The 23256-nt window shown below is 41.9% G+C and overlaps 1 protein-coding gene across 2 annotated transcripts in view; it reads left to right on the top strand.

Moving 5' to 3' along the window:
* Positions 1–23256, top strand: part of GRK7 (G protein-coupled receptor kinase 7) — a 43341-nt gene that overhangs the window by 2492 nt on the left and 17593 nt on the right. For both annotated transcript variants that reach the window (XM_035133163.2, XM_035133164.2), the window contains exons 2-3: positions 71–1636; positions 2289–2726. In XM_035133163.2, the coding sequence (XP_034989054.1) occupies positions 1034–1636; positions 2289–2726 (1041 nt within the window). In that variant the 5' untranslated portion in view covers positions 71–1033. The remainder of the gene's footprint in view (positions 1–70; positions 1637–2288; positions 2727–23256) is intronic.

The raw sequence follows: 23256 nt of genomic DNA, 5'->3' as shown, positions 1-23256 counted from the left end.
CATTAGTTCTGTCAGAATCAGGGAAGAACTGAAGTAAAAACTTAGTTTCAAGTGGGCTTTTCAATTTCAGGAGCCAGGATTGTGACACCCGAGTTATATTTTGGAAATGAGAATCAACTTCTGCCATGTTGCGAAGGAAACAGACTCTCTTGTTCTGATTGTACATGGGATCATCCTTATTTTTAGAGCACCAATTATTCTTCGCTTGCTCTTTGTCTAAGCCGATTTGTGTTCCTTCAGAGGGAGCTGTGCCATGACAACAACAAAGATTTTGTGCAGTATAAAAGTGCAGCTCACAATACTGCTATTTCCCTGGATGGCATCTATCTGTATGTTGAGGTAGGTTTTCACTCTAGGACTGAATGGTGCATTTTAAAAGAAATCCGACTAAACCCCTTGATACTTCCTTCTCAACTTGCCACTTCAAATAATTATGTGGTTCCAAAGAGAGCTGTCGTTTTTGCTGAATGTTTTCTTTTGAAGCACTGCAAAACACAGAAAATCTCAAATTCCCTTTTAAAAAGCCAGCTTCAGAGCATGCTTTGGACATGCTTTGGCATACCTGAGAATCGAGGTGCCTGGGATGGTGGGCAGGAAAACATATCAGCTTTGGGAAAGGGCATGATGCCATGTGTTCTCTATGGACATGGGGTTGAAACTGAGGTCAGAGTGGTCTCAGGCCTGTGTGAGGAAGAGTAGGAGCTGAGTTGAGAAATGTATGCCAGATAGTTGTGGCAGCTGTGATGAGGTTCTCCTGGGCTGTCATGCATTTAGCTATAGATAGCAAACCCAAAGCTCCTTAGAGAGAAACCTCTTACCAGCCACTTTCCACAAATGGTACATACACCTAAAGGTACTTAGTGAAAATCCTTGAGAAGTATTTAATGCTAAAGTATTCGGTCTTCCTAACGTGTTTGTAGCCTGCACTTACACTCAGGCAGTGGCGCAGGGAAAGGCATACCAAGGCAGCCACCCCAAGGCAAGCCAGTGTTCTTGCCCCAGTGAGGCTCTGCCACCCTAATACATTGCCAAGATGTGTGACATGGGGGGACTGGATAACCTGATCGCCAACACAGCATACCTCGAGGCCAGGAAAAGCGGAGAAGTGGATGCCAAGGAGATGCAAAAAAGACGCAGGAACCTAGCTCTGCCCAAGATTGAGGAATGTGCGGAGATCAAAAAGTCTATGACTATGGATTACGAGGTCATTTGTGAGCAACAGCCCATTGGCAAGACTTTTTTCCGGGAATTCTTGGAAACGGTGCCTGACTACCTGAAGGCCAGAGAGTTTTTGGACGAAGTGATCGCTTGGGAGCTGGCAGAGGAGCACATCAAGGACAGCTACCTAGAAGGCATAGTCAACATGTACTTGAAGAATGGCAGCAACAGCTACCTGTCTTTTCTCAGTGCAGACTTGTCAAACAAGTGCCAGGCAGCTGGCAAGGATGATTTTGAAAAAGTCACATTATCAGCCAGGGAAGAGACAAATGCCTATCTCAAGGGAAAACCCTTTAATGACTTCCAGACTAGCCCCTTCTTTGATAAGTTTGTGCAATGGAAAGGCTTTGAGCGGCAACCTATAAACGAGAAGCTCTTTGATGAATTCCGAGTACTAGGCAAAGGAGGCTTTGGAGAGGTAAGGAGCTATTCTTTTATCTCCTGGGCAAGCAGATGGGCCTAGGCCATGCAATGAATGGCCTTTAGCAGGCAACATGCACTGGGCAACTTGCTAGTCCTCTGCATACACAAGATCTCTTGTGACGTAAGCCCATATCCAGCCTTTTCTCTGATAATCTCTGCACTAACATGTACTCAGGAGCATTAGGCAGGGGTTCATTTATTTTTCACAACTATATCCCTTCCTCCTTGTTCCTCAAAATGTCTTACATGTGGTTTGCTTGCTTGTTTAATTTACAGTATTTTTATACTGTCCAATAAAAAGTTCTCTGGGCAATGTACAGTAAGTGTTAAGAGAACATAAATTATGCAAATAAGACATGAGATGAAATAGGTTTCCCGATGGAAACTCTTATGGCTGCTGTTGCTCCATACATTCCTTTCAATCTACAAAGCATAGTAGAGAACCCATAAATGGCATAATAGTCTCTACAAATACAGTATATAATTTAAGTAAGAGGTTTTTTAAATTAAAAAATCCAATTAAAACTGAAACCAATGGATATTGTGATGGAAATAGCAATAAGGGGCATATAGTCTCTCCAGTTCCGAGTCTGCATAACTTACGGTACTTAAGACTTTTCCTTTTTTCATTAAACTTGCTGCTTTAGGTTTGTGCCATTCAGGCGAGATACACTGGCAAGATGTATGCCTGCAAGAAACTGGACAAAAAACGACTAAAGAAAAAAGGTGGTGAAAAGATGGCTCTGTTAGAGAAGGAGATCCTTGAGAAAGTCAACAGCCGTTTCATTGTCACGCTGTCCTATGCCTATCAGAGCAAAGCCGCCCTGTGTCTTGTCATGAGCCTGATGAATGGTGGGGATCTTAAATATCACATTTACAATGTGGGCGAAAGAGGCTTGGAAATGGATAGGGTCATCTTCTACTCGGCTCAGATCACCTGTGGGATGCTGCACCTTCACTCCATCAAAATTGTCTACAGGGACATGAAGCCTGAAAATGTCCTCCTGGATGATAATGGCCACTGCCGATTGTCTGATCTTGGCTTGGCGGTGGAAGTCAAGGATGGCAAGTCCATTAACCAGAGGGTAAGTGAGAGTTCACTGTGCAGGGCTGCTTGCCTAGTTGGGAGAGCTTGTTCTATTTCCAACGCACTTAGCCCCCGCTTTAATTCCTTTGGGATTTGTTCTTCACTAAATATCTTACGTGGTCATTTCATTCTAAGTGACAGATGGAAAGAGGATTTACTTCATTAACTATTTGGATGCACGGTGGAGCAATTTGACTGGCACACCTGCTTAAAAAGAAATTATACCTTGGCAAAAAAAAAGTATATGCTGTTAGGTGTTGAGGCATTATGCAAGTCAGATGTTTCTGTTAACAGATGTGGCAGCCTGTGAAGAGTTCCAAAAATGAGGAATTGTGGGGGAGTGAAAGCCTTAATGTAATGAGTGCCAATTCTACCTGATAAGGAGACACAATCCAGTGGAAAGGTTTTCTGTGCAAGCCCTATTAAAATGAATGGGAATGGCACAAGAGCATCTATTGTTTGTTTCAGTGGAGATTCCCTCTTATTGTTCACCCATATTGCAAAGGATTACTGTATCTCATCTCAGTTTTTCCATATTATTCTTATTGCAGCAGAACAATCCACAGCCAACTTACCACATACTCACTTGCACATTCTGGGTCAAAATGTATGAAAACCCCTACCAATGGTGGGGAGTTTGGTAACATGTCACATTCAATTGTATATTTGCAAACAAAAAGAAGAGCACCATTGGTATAGAGCGCCAATGGCACTACCTGTGAGGGTTATGAACTGATTCTGATACAAAGTGCTCAAGGTTTAAGCGGGAATTATACAATAAATATTGGGTAATGTAAATATGGAACGTAATGTGCTGTATTTGTTATCCAATTTACGTTTCTTGTGTAACTGCTGTTAAGACAGGTTAAATAAGGACCAGTTCATAATCACTGCAGGTAGCCCTAATAATGTAACGCACATTAGAACGACAGCAGCAAAAAATAGCCTGCTGGAATTCTTTTCCTGGTTTGTATATAGCATGTAAACCTAAACTGTGAGGCAAATATACCAGTATTTACCGTATTTACATTGCCCTGTACACCTTTCTTATTGTAATTTTATTGTGCAACCATCATCTTATATATGAGCAAATAACAGGAGCGCCAACTTAAATAAAATATTGTGGGGGCCCAGGTAAGCCCCACCCTGCATAATCAATCACATTACGCAGTGCACACACACCATTTGGATGGGAATGCCTATCAACGGGGGGGGGGGCTCCCTCAAATATTTTATTATGGAGCCCAAAGCCCTCATGGTCCCTGGGAGTTGGCTCCTATGGCAAATAAGGATAACTATTCAATTTAACACAAAAACTCTCTAATCTAGTTTATAGGGTTATGTTGAAAGTATCTGTCGTCAGAATTTGAGAGCATTTCGCATTTTAAATATTTTCCCAAATAAAAGATCCGTTAACAGGAATGTCAGTATGCTTTATATTTTTTAGACCTATATATTGTTTGAATGTTTTGATTTGGGATTCATGAATACTGCCCTCCTTTCCTTATTTAAATAGATTTTAGTGGTGTTGGATCTTTTATCAACTGCTTTATGAAATGGAAGCTTGTATGCTATAACAGAGCTGCATGTGATGTGACTGTATTTCACAGTCAAATGTCTATCATTAAAAGTGTTGGCTCAATTGTCATGGAAACAACCTAGAGCAGGCTTCCTCAACCTCAGCCCTCCAGATGTTTTGAGACTACAATTCCCAGCATCCCTGACCACTGGTCCTGCTAGCTAGGGATCATGGGAGTTGTAGGCTAAAAACATCTGGAGGGCCGAGGTTGAGGAAGCCTGACCTAGAGTAAGTCCTAGTCATACTTCTGTATATAACTTCCCAGAAAGAAGTAGGCCCTTCTGAATTTGCAGGTTCATGGTTTGTGAGTGCACAAAAGGAAGAGTGCGCTCCAGGTCTAAAGCATGTCTTTTTTTGTTACTGGTTGATAGTTGTGATGCATAAACTAAGGAAGAGTGTGGTTTAATTCGATAAAAAGCTGTATTTCCTGCAGGAAAAGTAACTGATGAGATATCAAAGGAGAACTCTCAAAATACTATCCCTGTGTTATTATGAAAGTTCGGAGGTGGCCCTTATTAGAACAGTCAGAAGATCAGCTTAATATGGCTTGTGTGCAGAAGACAGACTCTAAAGGAGGGTTTTAATTTGCTATTTTAGGATAAATGCCCAAGGCTTGCAATACATTATTTGTGACTTACTGGTATAATAAGACTATGCTGTACTCAAAAGTAGGAATGCAGTGGCTGAGTGTTTCTAGTAAAGTGTAGTTAAGTTCTTTTTATAGTATCTGAGTGGGGAGGTGGTACTCGTTGACACTGGTAGGGCAGAAGACAGGAAGACCAACAGTAGCTGGAGCCAGACAGGCACCTTCTAGTTTTGTCTCCATCTTCTACCTGCTAAGTTCTACTACAACGTTGCAACACTTGAGACTAAGGGGGAGGTAGATGACAGGCAGTGCCACCCCCTGGATTGGTTGTACATAGGTCGGCAGGTGGGGCTTGTTAAGGATAGACTGAGGTTGGTGGGGGCCATTTTCTGTTTGCTCTAATGCAGGGTTTCCCAAACTTAGGTCTCCAGCTGTTTTTGGACTACAACTCTGATCATTCCTAGCTAGCAGTACCAGTGTTCAGGGTTGATGGGAATTGTAGTCCAAAACAGCTGGAGACCCAAGTGGATGAGCTTCCACTAGTAATGGGTTGTGTGTGTGTGTGTGTGTGTGTGAGAGAGAGAGAGAGAGAGAGAGAGAGAGAGAGAGAGAGAGAGAGAGAATACTGCTGCAATGCGCTCTACGTGGGGCTTCCTTTGAAGGTGACTCAGAGAAGAGGTGGGATATAAATCTAGAAATAAATTAATTAATGATGTCCAGTCTCAGCAGTGGAGTGGCCCGGTCATGGTCAGATTTAATGTTTCATCCCATCTCCCTGCCAGAGGCCACATCCCCTCCCTTACTCTGGTCAGCCTATCATGCCTGTCAGCATTTGACAGAAGGGAAATGAGTCTATTATACTGTAGTGTGACAAGAGCAAACAGTTCACGAAGTTGCATTTCACAAGAGTGAGCTTCCTCCACAGAATCATAGAATCATAGATTCGGCGAGGCATGGGTGTAATTGGTTCCGGAAGTCTGTTCATAAACTGAAGCGTTCATAAACTGAAGCGAACTTTCCCATTGAAAGTAATGGAAAGTGAATTAATCCTTTCCAGATGTTTTCATGTATGTCAGAATTCAAGTATTCGCATTCGTAAGACCATAAGAAGAGCATGCTGGATCAGGCCACTTTTGGAAGTCAGAACATGTTAGCAAAGTTGAGAGATCTGATTCCTAAGTGGGTTAAACCACAGAGCCTAGGGCTTGCCAATCAGAAAGTCAGTGGTTCGAATCCCCGCAACGGGGTGAGCTTCCGTTGCTTGGTCCCTGCTCCTGCCAACCTAGCAGTTCGAAAGCACGTCAAAGTGGGAAGGTAAACAGCGTTTCCGTGCACTGCTCTGGTTCGCCAGAAGCGGCTTTGTCATGCTGGCCACATGACCTGGAAGCTGTACGCCGGCTCCCTCGGCCAATAAAGTGAGATGAACGCCGCAACCCCAGAGTCGGTCACGACTGGACCTAATGGTCAGGGGTCCCTTTACCTTAGGCAGTATTAATGCCAGCCAAAAAAACTATTAACGTGAAGTCAAATCTATTGATGTATTATGGTACAAACTGTATGAATATCAATGTGGTGCTCTTAGTGAGGAAAACAGGTATTGTGTCCATTAAACAGATGCAACTGGAGTGTGTGGACAATTTGTATTTCACCTGTATCTAGCAAAATGGGCCACTGCTGAATTGCCTTTTGATAAAGGGTCATCTTTCATGTTATGAGCTGCAGGAACTGCTAAGTTGAGGTCAAGGAGTAAGGGGAAATGCCATATATAATTAGACCAGCATAAATTATGACTTAACTTAAATATGTAGGGCGGCCATGTATACATCATCCACCGCATAAAAAGGAGGACACAGGTGTGCATAAAATGTAAACATGCTACTTTATATTCATGGATGCAAATGTACTACAATTTACTATAGAAATATAGTACATCTCCAGATGCTAACTTGATGGGCATGCAAGGCCTTGCTCTCCCTTACAGTTCATTAAAACTGGACTTGGACCACCTCTGCAAATAGAAGGCAGCTTCAAATAGAGGACTGTTCTTTATAATAAAGCACACATCACATTCTAGATGACAGTAGCCATTCGTTAGTGTTGAATTAACTGTGCTACTATATAAAGAGTGTAACCCTATAAAGTGGAGCATAGAGAGATATTATGTATTCTGTGCAACTCCATACCCCTCAACTTTCCTGATTTAATCGGGGCATCCCATTTTGGGGCACTGTGCTCTAGTGCGAGATGGTAACCCTGAAATACATGCATCTTTGTTTTCCTCTGGGACATGTTGGAGGGTATGCAGCCCTTTTTTCAGCACTTACAAAAGTGCCTTAGGAGGTTTTTTTGTAAAGATTCTGATAGAGTTGGGTTTTTTAAAAGGATGTTCAGGGTAGGGAGCGGAGCAGGAAAGAGTTAAAGATTTATGAAAGGAAAGACTGAGAAGACCACAGAAGGAATAAAATTAATACCTAGAGAAGATAGTGAAGAACAATAACCACCAGCAGCTCCACAGCCAATGAGGCTACAGGTGCATTCTAGTCCAAAATCATGTTGCTGAAAGCAAGTTGCTCACCTATAGATAACTATTTTATTGGACTTCAACCCTCCCCCTTTTTTCGGTTTTGTTTAGATTCGTCTTAAATGGAACAATTATCTGAGTTGTTCCTCTTGCTTCCTGCCCTCCTCTTCCTATTATGTAAATAAATCCTAGTCCTTGCTTTATTCTGTTAAGAATCTTGGGTACTGTAGTTTACCCCTAACAGAGCTTCATTTTCCAGCCTTCTAACCAACTGCAGGTCCCAGAATTCTTTGGGGTGAGTCGTGTGCTTTAAATGTATGTTGTGTACACAGACTTAAGTTGCCTCCTTTATCTTCCCTTCCCCCACTCTTTTGGGAAAGGGGGGGGGGAGATAGGGACTTATTATGCCGTTCATGTTTCCATGAAAAGATGTCCAGCCCATTTCCACTTCAGGAAGAGTAGTTAGTGAGAAAGCTATAGCCGAAAAATTGAAATCTGATGAGGAAGACTTTGTGGATTATCATAAGTACCCTTCCTCCAGAAACCATACAGGTTTTTGCATTTTGTAATCTCTGTTTGCTCAAGGAGGTGATCAAACTATTATTTGGAATCACTAGTTTTCAAATGTGGCTTTGGGGGATCCTGAGATTTCTCCGAAGCTTATTGGGAGTTCTTCAGTTAGAGGATCAGTAATGTCAAATGAGCTTCCCCAAAAGATTGCTTGCTTGCTTGCTACAATGTTCAATGGTAGAAGAGCTTTGGGTATGTGCCATTACCCAAAGATTATTATCCTCTACATATAAAGTCAGATTCTAGTCCTTACCTATGGTTTTTAATTTCACTAACATTAAGATATGCATTATGCTCATAGAAGGAAGTCTTGGAACAGGGGTCAGCAAACTTTTTCAGCAGGGGGCCGGTCCACTGTCTCTCAGACCTTGTGGGGGGCCGGACTGTAGTGTTTTTTTTTTTTAAAAAAAATGAACGAATTCCTATGCCCCACAAATAACCCAGAGATGCATTTTAAATAAAAGGACACATTCTACTCGTGTAAAAACACCAGGCAGGCCCCACAAATAACCCAGGGATGCATTTTAAATAAAAGGACACATTCTACTCATGTAAAAACATGCTGATTCCCGGACCGTCCGTGGGCCGGATTTAGAAGGCGGTTGGGCCGCATCCGTCCCCCGGGCCTTAGTTTGGGGGCCCCTGTCTTGGAATATATTCACTAATGTTAGTGGGTTTGCCTTTACCGTCATTGGTTGCACTCTCAAAACTCATTGCTGGGTGCGTAATGACATTAATGTTGGCAGACATTCTGCTGAGAGGGGAAGGGCCATCTCAGTAGTAGAGCATCTGTTTTGCATGCAGAAGGTCCCAAGTTCAGTGCCCTGCATCTCCAAGTAGGACTGGGAGAAACCCTTGTCTGAAACCCTGGAGAGCAGCTCCCAGTCACAGTTGACAATGCTGAACTAGGTGGACTAATGATTGGCTCAGTATAAGGCAGCTACCTATGTTCCTATGATTTTTAAGGCAGGTGGAATGCAGCTGGAGAAAATGATGCATACTCTTTGGCTCCTCCCTCTTGCCCTCCTGGGTTATCTTAAAAAGATTTGTACCAAAATAAATGCTGCAATCCTTATATGAATATTTGGTGGCTATAATTGCCTTGGATGCCTTAGCAGAAAGGCACCCTATAAATGCAATCAATCAATCAATCAATCAATCAAAACATCACAAACATTTCACCCCAAATGTTCTTTTCAAAGGATCAAGCTGTAAATTGTAAAAGGTGAATTCTATATGCAGGGCCGGCTCTAAGGCTAGGCTGGGTGGCGCCGGGCTGCCAGGGGGGTGCTGCGCACTGTGCCCGCCAGCCGCTCCGGGAAACGGGGTGGGGTGGGGGCCGGAGGGATCTTCGAACCACGGTGCCAGGGCTCCAGATACACTTAAGACGGCCCTGTCTCTCTCTCTCTCTGTGTGTGTGTGTGTGTGTGTGTGTGTGTGTGTGTGTGTGTGTGTGTATATATATATATATATAACGTTCTTGCTAGATCAGGCTATATCATGGATCTTTAACTTTTTCTGGTCTCAGGGCAACATTTGGAAATCTAGGAAACTTTTCTGGGCACCACAAAGCATCAATTTCACAGATAATTTTTATTTATTTGTTTAAATGTTTGTATGCCGCCTGCTAAGTGGGCAGCTCAAGGTGCTGTACAACAAAACAAAACACTATACAATAAACCAAAATACAATTAAAATACAACCAGGCTGTTGGAAAAATCAATAAAATTATACAGCTGGTTAAATTAGATCTTTGCAGGTCCAGAGTTTTTGAGGAAGCAGGCAAGATGATAAAAATATTTTTTGCACGCAACTCCCTCCCAAGCAATAGGTAAAACACCAGTGGGTGAGTAGGTGACATAGGACATGGGTGCCATGTTGGGAATGTGCAATGTCAAAACACTTAGGAATCTAAGCACAGGTGTCAGTGTAACTTGTAATAATAATAATACTAATTTATTATTTATACCCCGCCCATCTGGCTGGGTTTCCCCAGCCACTCTGGGTGGCTTCCAACAGAAAAATAAAATACAATAATGGATTAAACATTAAAAGCCTCCCTAAACAGGGCTGCCTTCAGATGTTTTTAGCATTTCCAGTAAATATGAGACAGCTTCATTTTGTCGCCAGCATGCAACAGCCTGTGGCTATGCATCCAGGAACCAGCCAATAAATGTCTGCTAGTACAAAAGCAATCCAATGCTATATTGCTTCTCATCCGAATTCATTGGTTGACTCAGCAGAGATTTCTCATTCATTCGTTTTGCAAATGTCCAATTTTGCAATGGTGCAAAGAGAAAGGTGGATTTAAACACAGCCATTGGGGCTTATTTGTTCTTCTGTGGGCAGGTGGTTGTCTAAGTCTATCGACTGACTAAAAACGAATAATGCATTTTGGTTTGGTGTCCTGGAAATGCAGAAGGAACAGGATTTCAAAGATTAATGGTCCACTAGGCTAGGCTCTACATTTGGGAATGATTAGGGTAGAGAAAAATCTGAAGCATAGCATAACCCTGTAACTAATTAGGCAATTTTGAAGATAAATTAAGGATTAAGGAAATTTAAGGGCCACAACAATATGAGAAAACACTAGACACTCCCACTTAAGCCAAAATGCTTTAACTTCTGCTTTTCTGGCCTGTGTTTCATTGGTCTGATCAGGGGCATTGTTGGGGGGGGGGTTGCTCAAGGGGCAAGACCTGGATCTCCTGTTCTGAGGGAAAACAATTGTGACTAGTTGATAATAACTTAATGACAGCTGTATGCATTCATATTTATATAATTCTGATCAGCTTAAGGGAGCTATTCACAAGCTAACCACACAGTTAGTGCATGATCTGTAGTTGCACAATCTCTATTCTCTGAAGAAATGTGCATGCACACGAAAGCTCATACCAGTGACAAACTTAGTAGGTGCTACTCTAAGGTGCTACTGGAAGGATTTTTTGTTTTATTTTAATCTATTCATGCAACATTTTTGTTCTCACAATAGCCCATTTTAAATTGTACCTTAGGACAGTGGGACCTTAGGACAGTGGGAAAGGACTCTTCCCTTCATGTCCTGTCCCAGGGTCTCCCCAGAGGCATTGAGTTGGTTACTGGGGGCATCAGTTGCTCGACTAGATAGATATTTGGTCTGATCCAGCTGGACTCTTCTTATATCAATGAACATATGAAGCCATATGTCTTTAAAACAGGCATGGGGATGCTCAGACCCAGGGGGCCAAATGTGGACCTTCTGTCTGGCCCTCTGGACTGAATGCTTTAGATGAGATTCATGCATTGTAGGGGACTGGACTAGACCCTTGGGGTCTCTTCCAACTCTACAGTTCTATGATTCTATAACTTCATCAGGCCACACTGTTCACTGACATTGCCTTGCACCCTCCTTGGGCATTTTTGCTTGCTTGGAATGGATCATTGGATGCTGCTGCTGCTGCTGCTGCTGCTGCTGCTGCTGCTGCTGCTGCTGCTGCTGCTTTTTGTCTGGGTGGAGTATATAGAGCGGGGTGTGAGTGTGTGTGTCAAGAAACTAGCCTCCTGTAAAAATCACATTTATTGCTTTTCTCACTCTTACCTCTAGCCCCACCCACCAGAACAAAATGTGGCCCTGTGACTGAAAAATGTCCCTCATCCTCGGGTTTGAATTGTACCTTGAATTGCATCACAGAAAAACAGTAAGGCTATTTTAAAGCTGGTGAGAGATGTTAGGGTTGACTTGTGTCAGTCGGCAGCATAGCTGTTGCGTTTCGAACCAATTGAAATTTCTTAGTAATCCTGTTGTACAACACATTTCAGTAGTCTAAGCCGGATAGCATTAACCAAGATACCTCTGTCCAGGATGGTGTGTGTGTGTGTGTGTGTGTGTGTCACACCCAGCACATGAGTGGGGAAAAGTGCAAAGGCACTTCAGGTGACAATCTGTGTGAGAAACAAGAGTGAGTTTCAGTGTGGAAGGTGTGGGTTTTTCAAAAAAAAGGGGGTGGCTAAAAATGCATGCCCTCCCATCTCAAAAAAAGAACTAAGTTTAAGAAAAGGAAGCAGGGAAATGTTTGAACTCTTTTGCTTGTGATGGAGACATTTGTTGTTGTTTAGTCGTTTAGTCGTGTCCGACTCTTCGTGACCCCATGGACCATAGCACGCCAGGCACTCCTGTCTTGCACTGCCTCCCGCAGTTTGGTCAAACTCATGTTCGTAGCTTCGAGAACACTGTCCAACCATCTCGTCCTCTGTCGTCCCCTTCTCCTAGTGCCCTCAATCTTTCCCAACATCAGGGTCTTTTCCAAGGATTCTTCTCTTCTCATGAGGTGGCCAAAGTATTGGAGCCCCAGCTTCACGATCTGTCCTTCCAGTGAGCACTCAGGGCTGATTTCCTTAAGAATGGATAGGTTTGATCTTCTTGCAGTCCATGGGACTCTCAAGAGTCTCCTCCAGCACCATAATTCAAAAGCATCAATTCTTCGGCGATCAGCCTTCTTTATGGTCCAGCTCTCACTTCCATACATCACTACTGGGAAAACCATAGCTTTAACTATACAGACCTTTGTAGGCAAGGTGATGTCTCTGCTTTTTAAGATGCTGTCTAGGTTTGTCATTGCTTTTCTCCCAAGAAGCAGGCGTCTTTTAATTTCGTGACTGCTGTCACCATCTGCAGTGATCAAGGAGCCCAAGAAAGTAAAATCTCTCACTTCCTCCATTTCTTCCCCTTCTATTTGCCAGGAGGTGATGGGACCAGTGGCCATGATCTTGGTTTTTTTGATGTTGAGCGTCAGACCATATTTTGCGCTCTCCTCTTTCACCCTCATTAAAAGGTTCTTTAATTAAAAGGTTCTTTAATTCCTCCTCACTTTCTGCCATCAAGGTTAAATGGAGACATTTAAAAAAGACAATTCTGTTCAGAAGTTTTTTCCACTTTGCCAGAAAGGTAGGACAGAGGCCTGCCCACTGGATGTGCTCTGCAGTGGGGGAATAAGCCTGGCTCCCCCCCACCCCACCCACCCCTGCTTGGAAAGGGAAGTGAAACAATCAGATGTTTGTGAGTGCTACAAAAAGTCTGGGAGGTTTTGCAATACTGTACCCTGATCGCTTTGTTCCCTCCCCACAAACATTTTTGAGCACTCAGCATCTTTGCCCATCCCTAATCTGTAGTGCGATAGCAGTGTTGGTGTCTACACAGTATCAGAACTGGCCTGTTATCCTGTGTTATTTCTCAGTAAACCTTCTCATGGGATGGTGCTTCTGGAGCCCTTACAGATACAGACAGTGTGAAAGATTTTTTTTGCAAATAACTGTTCAAAGTCTCTCCTGATATCTAGAGCTTCTGTAAGTGAGAAGGAAGGAGTCACGCCTTCCTTGCGTTAAACTTTATTTAGTATGACCAAGATCTGTCTTTGCACCTTTCTTTTTTAACAGAGGCTTCTCACCTCACAATGAGACGTCTCTACGAAAACGATGAACATGTAAACGCACAAACAACAGAACTATAACTTGTTTGGTTTTACAAGATACGAAGCAAAGAACATCTAGAAGGTTCTCTCCCCCCCCCCGTATTATTTATTTAACTGTGGCAGATTCTAATTGTGATGGGGAATTTTTTTCCCAGTGACGAGATACCAGGAAATTGTCAATCCTTATATTGTTGGACAAAAGCCAAACATATTATTACCAAATTGCAATTGAAATGAAAGGCAAAAAGCAGACTAAGATTCTGCTGTTCTCTTAGGCAGCCCATGGCAAAGTAAGTGATAAGCAGAGGGAAAGAAAACCAAACACATTGGACAGCTTCCTGTGGTCCAATGTTACATTCCTCCAAGGTCTGTTAAGGCCACTACTGAAGGGGGGGAATGGAACAGCTGGAATGGAGAACAAAGCAGTCAGCGGCACCCCGTGAAGGGAGGAAGGAGTGAGCTCTACAAAACAGCTGATAGGGCTAAATTCAGCTTGTTTTTCTCCCTGTTCAACAGTTCTTGTGCCATGGCAAATAAAGGATGGACACACAGATTTGCATCTCTGTTTGGTTTACAAGACTCATTGGATTTGTTTTGTAAAGAGCTGTGGGAAAAGGTAGACATATCTTAATCACACTTTCCTTTTGCCTATGGACCCCGTAGGGAGGCTTGCATTGTGACTCTCCCACTCCACCCAGTTCCCTTAGCTTAAATACCACAGTGCTTCTGCCAGGACATGAGCAATACAATGCACTCAGCTGGACATTTTTTTTTCTCTTTAGTGCATAAAACAATTTTCAGCTCTGGATGCCTTGTCTTTCTAAAAAAAAAAATTACTTCAGTTTACTTGAACTTCTTTAGTGCTACGAAATGCAAGCAGCAGAGCATAGCTTGGGGGTATGTGTTATAAAAAAAATGAAGCCACTTTTTAAAAGAGAGGCAATGTTTATTAAACAAAATCAAGCTACATATCAAAATCTACTGCCTCTTGTAACAGATGATAGATGTTGCCAGGGTTACATTGTGCAAATACATTTTGCAAATCTATAGGGCATCAGTGAGGAATCAACATGCTTTTGTAACATTTGAAAGATCAGGTGAAAGTATAATCAAGTCAGTGTTGTGTGCATCTGGTTATGTATATAAGATTGTTTATATAGATGCTAGTTCCTAGTTTCCAACTCTTTGTCATGCTCTAACATACTCTAACATGGCCAAGAAATGGAAGCAGAGATCAGGGTTAGGAGCTGGCTGTTCAGTGGATCTCACTTTACATGGGGCAAATAGACTGCTATCTGGGTTATAGCAAAACCTGCTCCCTAGTACCCAGACACTGGGGCCACCAAAGGAACAGGCCACTAATTGTTGGGAGCCATCTGGTTTACAATATACATAGTGTACTGTAATATGTTTCCCTCCATATATGAGCCACTGTTTAACCCAGAAAGAATGGGTGGAGTTTCATACCCATAGCTGCCAAGTTTTCCCTTTTCTCACGAGGAAGCCTATTCAGCATAATGGAAAATCCCTGAAAAAAAGGGATAACTTGGCAGCTATGTTCATACCTGACCTTTCTCAAACAATTAAAATGCCCCTCTAAGGCGTGCGCACACAGACACACACACACACACTCTTAATTAAACTTGTTGGTCTATGCAAATAGTTTATTTTCCCTGTAAATGTTGCTAAATGAGCTGTAAAGCAATGAAACTCTCCCAGCAAGCTGTAAGAGAATGTGGTTTTTGTTTTGTTTTGTTTTGTTTAACGTGTTTGCTAGTTCATGTACTTGGCTCCATAAACACTTCCTACATGACTACGTGGATGACCCCCCTCCAGATAACGGGGAGGAAATGTAAATGAAGAGGGGAAGAAAACTTAAGATAGCCCTCAATTCATCATACATTTCTGCATTATTTTGATGCAGGAGGGGATATTAATGGGTGTATTTTATTTTGCAGATCATGTGGTATTGGAGATGTGGATAAAGAAAGCTTCTGTTGGTACATTATCAGATCCCTTATGTGTTCCTTCCCACTGGTGACTTCATGATATATGAATGATCAGGAGATAGTAATGAAATAGCCAATGTCTTCTCCCAGTCTTCTCCTAACCCAGATGAAGGGGTGGCCTGGGATAGAAGATATAACTCTCACCTTAACTATGGCCTTTTCTCCCTTAATGATTAGCAGCAGTCATTTTTATTTCCAATTATCACTACACTTGGGACTAATGATACGGTGGGGGCAAAACCTCATAGATAACCCTTATTTATGGGAAGCTCTGCTTCTACTGTCTCCGTGTGCCAAGTGGACAGGGATGCTTTGTGTACCCCTAGTTGTTGTTGTTTAGTCATTTAGTCGTGTCTGACTCTTCGTGACCCCATGGACCAGAGCACGCCAGGCACTCCTGTCTTCCACTGCATCCCACAGTTTGGTCAGAATCATGTTGGTGGCTTCAAGAACACTGTCCAACCATCTCGTCCTCTGTCGTCCTTCTCTTTGTGCCCTCCATCTTTCCCAACATCCAGGGAGTCTTCTCTTCTCATGAGGTGGCCAAAGTATTGGAGCCTCGGCTTCACAATCTGTCCTTCCAGTGAGCACTCAGGGCTGATTTCCTTCAGAATGGATAGGTTTGATCTTCTTGCAGTCCATGGGACTCTCAAGAGTCTCCTCCAGCACCATAAGTAGTCCTTGCTATATCCATGCCCTCCCGTTTTTCTGCTGACACCATAACAGCAAGTATTAGATAAAAGAGTGTTGGAGGTAATATAATCAGTGCTATTTTTCTAGAAAAAGAGGTGCTGGAACCCTTTGTTCAAGATTTTTTATTCCCTGAGAGGTGCCAGAACCAAGTTCCAGTGATTTCTGGCTGGGGCGGGGGGAGCCCTGAGTATAATATAGAAACATGGGTGTAATCCCAGCTGTTTGTTAATTATACGTAAAGTAATTTTTTTAAGGATTGAACTATATACTAATACTGGTTTGGGTCTTCTTATGCTCCACACACTTGAGAGAAGTACCAGCAGACTCGGAAGAACCTGGGATATGCACAAGTGCAAAACAACAACAACAACAACAACAACACACCCGTAGATGAGGCAGAAACTCTAAAACAAGATAAGAACAACAACAACAACAACAACAACAACAACAACACACCCGTAGATGAGGCAGAAACTCTAAAACAAGATCCATAGAAGGAAAGTGCCATGGGGTCAAGCGGAAGTGTGGATGACTCCTGAGTGGGGGTGGGGCAGATAATTAGGTGGGGTAGTTGAACAGGAAGCCGGAGAAGCATAGATATACAAAGGGTAGAATGAACCATCTCATCACCCGGCTAGGTCACTTTCTGGTTCACATTCAAAAGCTGTTTTCCATGTTGCCACAGACAGAACATAAGAATGTCCCTTTATATGAAGTCATGCCACTGTGCCATCTCTCTCAGTACTGCCTGCACTGACTGACAGTGGACCACCAGGGTTTCAGACAGGCTTCTCTCTCAGCCCTATCTGGAGATGTTGAGGACTGAACCTGAGTTCGGGACTGAGGACTGAACCTGAGTTCTGCATGCAAAGCACCTCGCATGAACCATGATCCTTCCTCAAGCATTATTAGGAGACCTCCTATTCCAGGCTTCCTCAACCTCAGCCCTCCAGATGTTTTGAGACTACAATTCCCATCATTCCTGAACACCGGTCCTGTTAGCTATGGATCATGGGTGTTGTAGGCTAAAAACATCTGGAGGGCCGAGGTTGAGGAAGCCTGTCCTATTCCCTCCACAGAGCTATAATTTTCAGAGTTCCCTGGGAAGAGGGATTGATTGTTAAGCTACTCTGATAATTGTAGCTCTTAACACCCTTTAAAAACTACAGCTCCCAGAATTCTTTGGGGGAAAGCTATGACCTTTAAAAATGGTATAATACTAGTTTAAATGTACAGTACAGATGAGGAAGATGGAATAGAACACAGTGGTTAGAATCCTACTCTAAACAGAAGCTTTCCATGCTGCAATAGTTTGTTGCAGGGTAGGACTGTTAAATATCTAATTGGCCACCAATTTTTCCCATCCATGTTTCTATGAACAAATTAGATTAGTGAAGTAGTTCTGGCTTCTTTTTAGAATGGGAGTTTTTGAGGAGTCAATTTGTTAACACAAAAAGAAAAGCATGTTCTGTTGTGCGTGCCTCTCGCTCCCTTTCCCAGTGAGATGGTAATGGTAATTGTGCAGAAGATGAAAAAAGGAGGGAGTGAAGAAAAGAAAAATGCGGGAGGCAAGTCGTGCTTGCATTTCTACATTCTAGGGATACATATGAGTCTCTCGTGTTCCTATCTGTCATAGTCCTTGCAGTGAAGAGGGAAATTCGGAGAAGGGCTACCAAACCATCATCAGCTAGAGCTATGGATGGAGGAGGAATTCCGTTCAGTTCACATTTAAAGGTGAATGTACCTAATTAACACTTTCCAAAGCAATATGTGAACCAAACAAACCTAGCCTTCAAAATTCACACTTCTTTGAATTTTGTAATGTTGTCATTCAGCCAATTAGCATACAAATGCATACATATAGAAATGCATGTACAGTCATACCTCGGTTTAAGTACGCTCGGTTTGAGTACTTTCTGTTTAAGTACTCCGCAAACCCGTCTGGAACGGATTAATCCACTTTCCATTACTTTCAATGGGAAAGTTCGCTTCAGGTTAAGTACACTTCAGGTTAAGTACAGACTTCCGGAACCAATTGTGTACTTAAACCGAGGTACCACTGTATTAGTGAAAATAACATACAAAAATGCATTATGCCAGGGAAAACTGCTTTGGGGAAAAAATATGCCTACTGTACATAGCTGCCAAGTTTTCCCTTTTCTCACGAGGAAGCCTATTCAGCATAAGGGAAAATCCCTTTAAAAAAGGGATAACTTGGCAGCTATGCTACTGTATTGTGTTATTCTTAGCTTAATCACTTTCAGAATCCAGGATGCCCATAAACGTAAGATAAACTTGATTACCAGTAACTATTTGCAAAATGAGAAGTCCCCATTAAAGGAAGCTATAGCTTCTCTTTTGCTGAATCAATCTCCTCCTTAGAGGTTCCTTCCAGTCTCATCTGATTCACTTAAAGTGATAGCACCCTCACACATACTAGGAGAAATGTGCACCAAAATGCTGTTGAATTTTCAGCAAATGACTACAATCTTTTTAGGCCTAACCACTCATTATATTCATGTCATTAGCAATCACATAGGGATTTTTTAAACATGTGCAAGAGGGCTGGCTCAGTTGTCTTCAGGAATGCAGCATTCCTGAAAATTTATTCCCCACCACCACCATGGTGTAGCAATTAGCATTAGGGGCAAAGGATCTCATTGGCACCAGTGGAATATTTCCCCCTAATACTAACTTGTTGGGGTGTGTGGTTTAACCATAGCTGCCAAGTTATCCCTTTTTTAAAGGGATTTTCCCTTATGCTGAATAGGCTTCCTCGCGAGAAAAGGGAAAACTTGGCAGCTATGGGTTTAACTGATCTCACAGCTGGGAAAGGAAGACTAATTATACCATTCCATGCTCTGCATTCCTGTGGGCAATTCCCCACCCACCCAGCTCCCGTGCCTAGTACTGAGTTGTTGTTTTCTTAAAACACATTAACAATGCAACTAGCAGTTGTGTTGTGTAACTTGTAGTCAGATCCTTTTTTTAAAAGCAACAAATGTGATAGAGATTTTATATGGACAGATTGGGGAAAGTGGAGTTTTCCTGCCCAGTAGGAAGAGAGAGGGCAAGTTCAAGTCACTGTTGGACAAATAGTATGAGTACTTGGGCAATTCTCACATGGCCTCCTTAAGGTAACAACACAGGTTGGGGGCATGTTGAAGCTACATCAGGGCTTCTGTCTGTTTAAGAGCTCTGAAATGGTATGGTGTTTCAACAAATGCAGTCTCCACCAGGGTGTGGAGAACTATACTTGCCTTCCTCAGTTTATAGCAGGACTACCGTAGCTATCCTGTGGTCTTCCAGAAGGTGCTTCATCCTGTCATCTCTGAAACATTAGCCAGGCCATCTAGGGCTGATGAGAGCTGTAGTCTGACAAAAATATGGAGAATTACACATTCACCACCCTGGGTTTATGGGGAAAGAAACCTGATTTATTTATTTTTAATCTATCTATATCATCATCATTTGCATTTATAGCCCACCTTTCTTCCAAAGAGCATAAGGTGGCATACAGAGTTATCCCCATGTCCACTGTATCCTCACAAACAACCCTGTGAGGTATGTTGGGCTGATATCTGTGTTTGTAGTCGCCTATTGTAGTGGAGTGAAGTTTAAATGCTTGAGCAGGCTCCTTTGGGAGGAAGAAAGGGGTGTAAATTCAGTGAATAAAGTTAAATACCGGTAGATAACTGGTCCTATCACTTTTCAACATAGGACCAGTTATTTATTTAACTTTACTCATTGAATTTACACCTCTCTCTCTTCCTCCCAAAGGGGCCTGCTTGACAACCAAATAACCATGGACATATTAAACTGCCTGATTTGACCAGCCAGCCCATTATTGCCTACTTTGACTGGCAGTATCCGGTATTCCGGTATCCCAGGCCTTTTTCATCACCTGTACTTTTTAGTTAGAGATGCCCAAAGGTTGAAATGGGACCTGTGGAGGAAAGAGGCTCACTCATTGGCCTGTGTGGGAATGCTTTCATTCCACCTGCCACACTCCCTCGATTCCTCAGATCCCATTCTCTCTTCCTCTGTTTCCCTAATACTTTTGCTTCCTTTACATCCTTTTATTTTTTTCTAAAACAGTCTGCAGCCTTTCTTTTCTCTTTTGACCTAGAAGGGAGCAACTTAACTGGCTTTCCTTTAACTTACTCTTGCTTTGGAAACCAGTGGCTACGTTCTTAATACACTGTCTTTTAGGCATCGGAATCTGATTAACACTAATGAGACTTATGCAGTTAAAAATGTACTGCCTCAACCTGCAAATGTGACCCCTTGGAGCTATCTCTGACTTCATAAGCGCCTGCTATTTTGAGAGAAAGGGCCGGCAGTTCTTTCTCTGGTATGACCATTGAAAATCAACTCCTGCTGTAGAATGGTACGCTAATATCCAGGCAATCAGATTATGATATGCACTGCATGTCCACTCAAGAAGTGAGTCCCATTGTGTTCAGTGAGACTTACTTCCTTTTAGAAGTTTCTTTGGCTTACAGCCACAGCCCATTGAGGGTAAAAACAAAGGCACTGTTCAGACAATTGTTCCTGGTTCTGTAAACCATCATAAACCTCATCGGTCCTCCCCTCCTGCAATTCTTCACCAGCTTCAGTGTGATGATTCTGGTTTATATTAGACCAGGGCTTCCCAATTACGTCCAAACATCCCAGCTTATTTTCCTGGTTTTTTAACTAAGCCAGAATTTTTTAATTAAGCCAGAATTCCGTGGATCAAATGCCAAGTGGAACTCTGGCTTATACAAGCCAGGCTGTTTGTAATGAAGCTAGTATACAACAGATGGGAGCATGCACAACCCCACTGGAGGAATTCACTTTTTCAGTTCCATTCCCTCTCCTGAGTAGCAGATTTCAACTGAATCTGAAATCTGGTGTGCTACACTCACATGTGAATTTGTTTGCTGTAATTTAGTTGTTCACTTTAACTGAACACTCCAGATGTTTTTGTGCAGGTGTGTTTGTTTTGCTTGTGGTTTACCGTAATTGCATCATACATTTTGTAGTTCATCAAACAGTTACATATATATTGTGATAATGCATGGTGCTTATTCATAAAATATTAAATATAAATATATATTTTTAAACCCGGCAACCAGAATTTGACACATATTTTTTTAAAAAAATGATGGAATCAAGTCTATAGCAAACAGACCATTTTCATCTTTGTTGCTAAAATAGGGTGAAACGACTATAAAAGTCCAGTGTTAGGATTATTTGTATTTAAATTTTCTCATTGGGCCATAATGCTCAATACAGAAATTAGAAATCATATACCACTGAAATAAAAAAGACTAAATTCCATAAAATGACTCGGGATTGTAATAAGAGATTGTTTTGATCCTTTATTTAAGCGTAACCTTCAGCATCCATTTTTCCAAAAAGGCAAACTTAAAGATGTGCAGAATATTGATTTTCTTTTTTTCTTTTTTGTTTAAAAATTAACTTTATTTATTATTAAAAAATCAACAAATCATAACTAACAGACAAACACAAACCGAAAGGAAACAAATCATATCAAATCATATTAAATCACATCATAATAATTTCCCTCCAACTTATAACAAACCAACTAATACAAACAAAAAGCAAGATTCTAACAAATCATATCAGATCAGATCAAATCATAAGGAGAGAAGAAAAGAAAAAGAAAAGGGACAAAAAAGAAGAGAAAGAGAAATTTGAAAAGCAATAAAAGAATAAAAATCAACTTCCAAGCATTTTAATATCGGTTCCCCCTCAATATATAACATTTACCATGCCTCTTCCTTATTGTTTTAATTAAAAAATAAAACTTTTCATATTTTTCTTACATTATATGTCTATGTATTTGTCTTCTTGTGGATCTCAGTCTAAGCAAATCACCCATTTCAAATTTATACCCTCCTTGCGATGTGCAGAATATTGGTTTTCTTAGCTTTTCCAGATTCCATTACATATTTTGAATATAATCAGGTTAAAAATAAAATAAAAAATGTTCGAGTTCAAAACTGAAATGGAAATTTTCATTTGGATACAAATTTCCTTTGAAAACCATTGTACAAAAGAAGGTTGAACCCCAAAACTGTGGAAATCTATAATAACCTTGAACTTCCAAAAGTTACTCTGCTGCTTAATCTAGCCCAAAAAACATAATCTGTGCCTAGACACCAGTAAATTGTTTCCTATGAAACATGTTGGAGCCTCTATTTGAAGATGCTTTATTGATGAATGGTGAATTTCAGGTCATCAAAGACTGTCAGAGAAACTCCACTGTGAAACTGCTGAACTAGGGCACACACCATACATTTTAAAATACATTTAAAGCATATGATTTCCCCCAAACAATCCTGCAAACTGTAGTTTGTTAAGAGTGCTCATAATTGTAGCTCTGTGAGGAGTAAACTGCAAGGGACCCAGGTGGCGCTGTGGTTAAACCACTGAGCCTAGGGCTTGCTGATCAGAAGGTCGGCGGTTCGAATCCCTGTGACGGGGTGAGGTCCCGTTGCTTGGTCCCAGCTCCTGCCAACCTAGCAGTTCGAAAGCACGTCAAAATGCAAGTAGATAAATAGGAACCGCTACAGCGGGAAGGTAAATGGCGTTTCCATGTGCTGTTCTGGTTTGCCAGAAGCAGCTTAGTCATGCTGGCCACATGACCTGGAAGCTATACGCCGGCTCCCTCGGCCAATAATGCGAGATGAGCGCGCAACCCCAGAGTCAGTCACGACTGGACCTAATGGTCAGGGGTCCCTTTACCTTTACCTTTGAGGAGTAAACTATAGTCCACAGGATCCTTTGGGGAGAGTCGTGCTTTAAATGTGTGGTGTATGTGCAGCCCATGTCTAATATTTCAAGTTCTAGCAGGTTTTTCTGCACTTAGCAGGTGGATGGACTAAATTACTTACAAGGTCCCTCTAACCCCACGATTCTCTTATTCAGCCTATTTGTTTAGTCCTCAATTAAGGACTAAGTCCTTCTGAGAATAATTCACTGCATTTCTGCATTAGTCTGCACATTTTTAAAAGTCTGCACGAAACATTGTACACATTTATGTGCATTTCTCCTAATGTACAGATGCTTATGTATTTTTTGCCTTGTGCACACATTTTTACAAGCAATTTCG

The sequence above is a fragment of the Zootoca vivipara genome, chromosome 5, assembly GCF_963506605.1.
Source record: "Zootoca vivipara chromosome 5, rZooViv1.1, whole genome shotgun sequence".
In the NCBI taxonomy this organism is placed as follows: Eukaryota; Metazoa; Chordata; class Lepidosauria; order Squamata; family Lacertidae; genus Zootoca; species Zootoca vivipara.
Note: the sequence above shows the minus strand (reverse complement) of the source record. Positions and strands in the feature narration are given on the sequence as shown.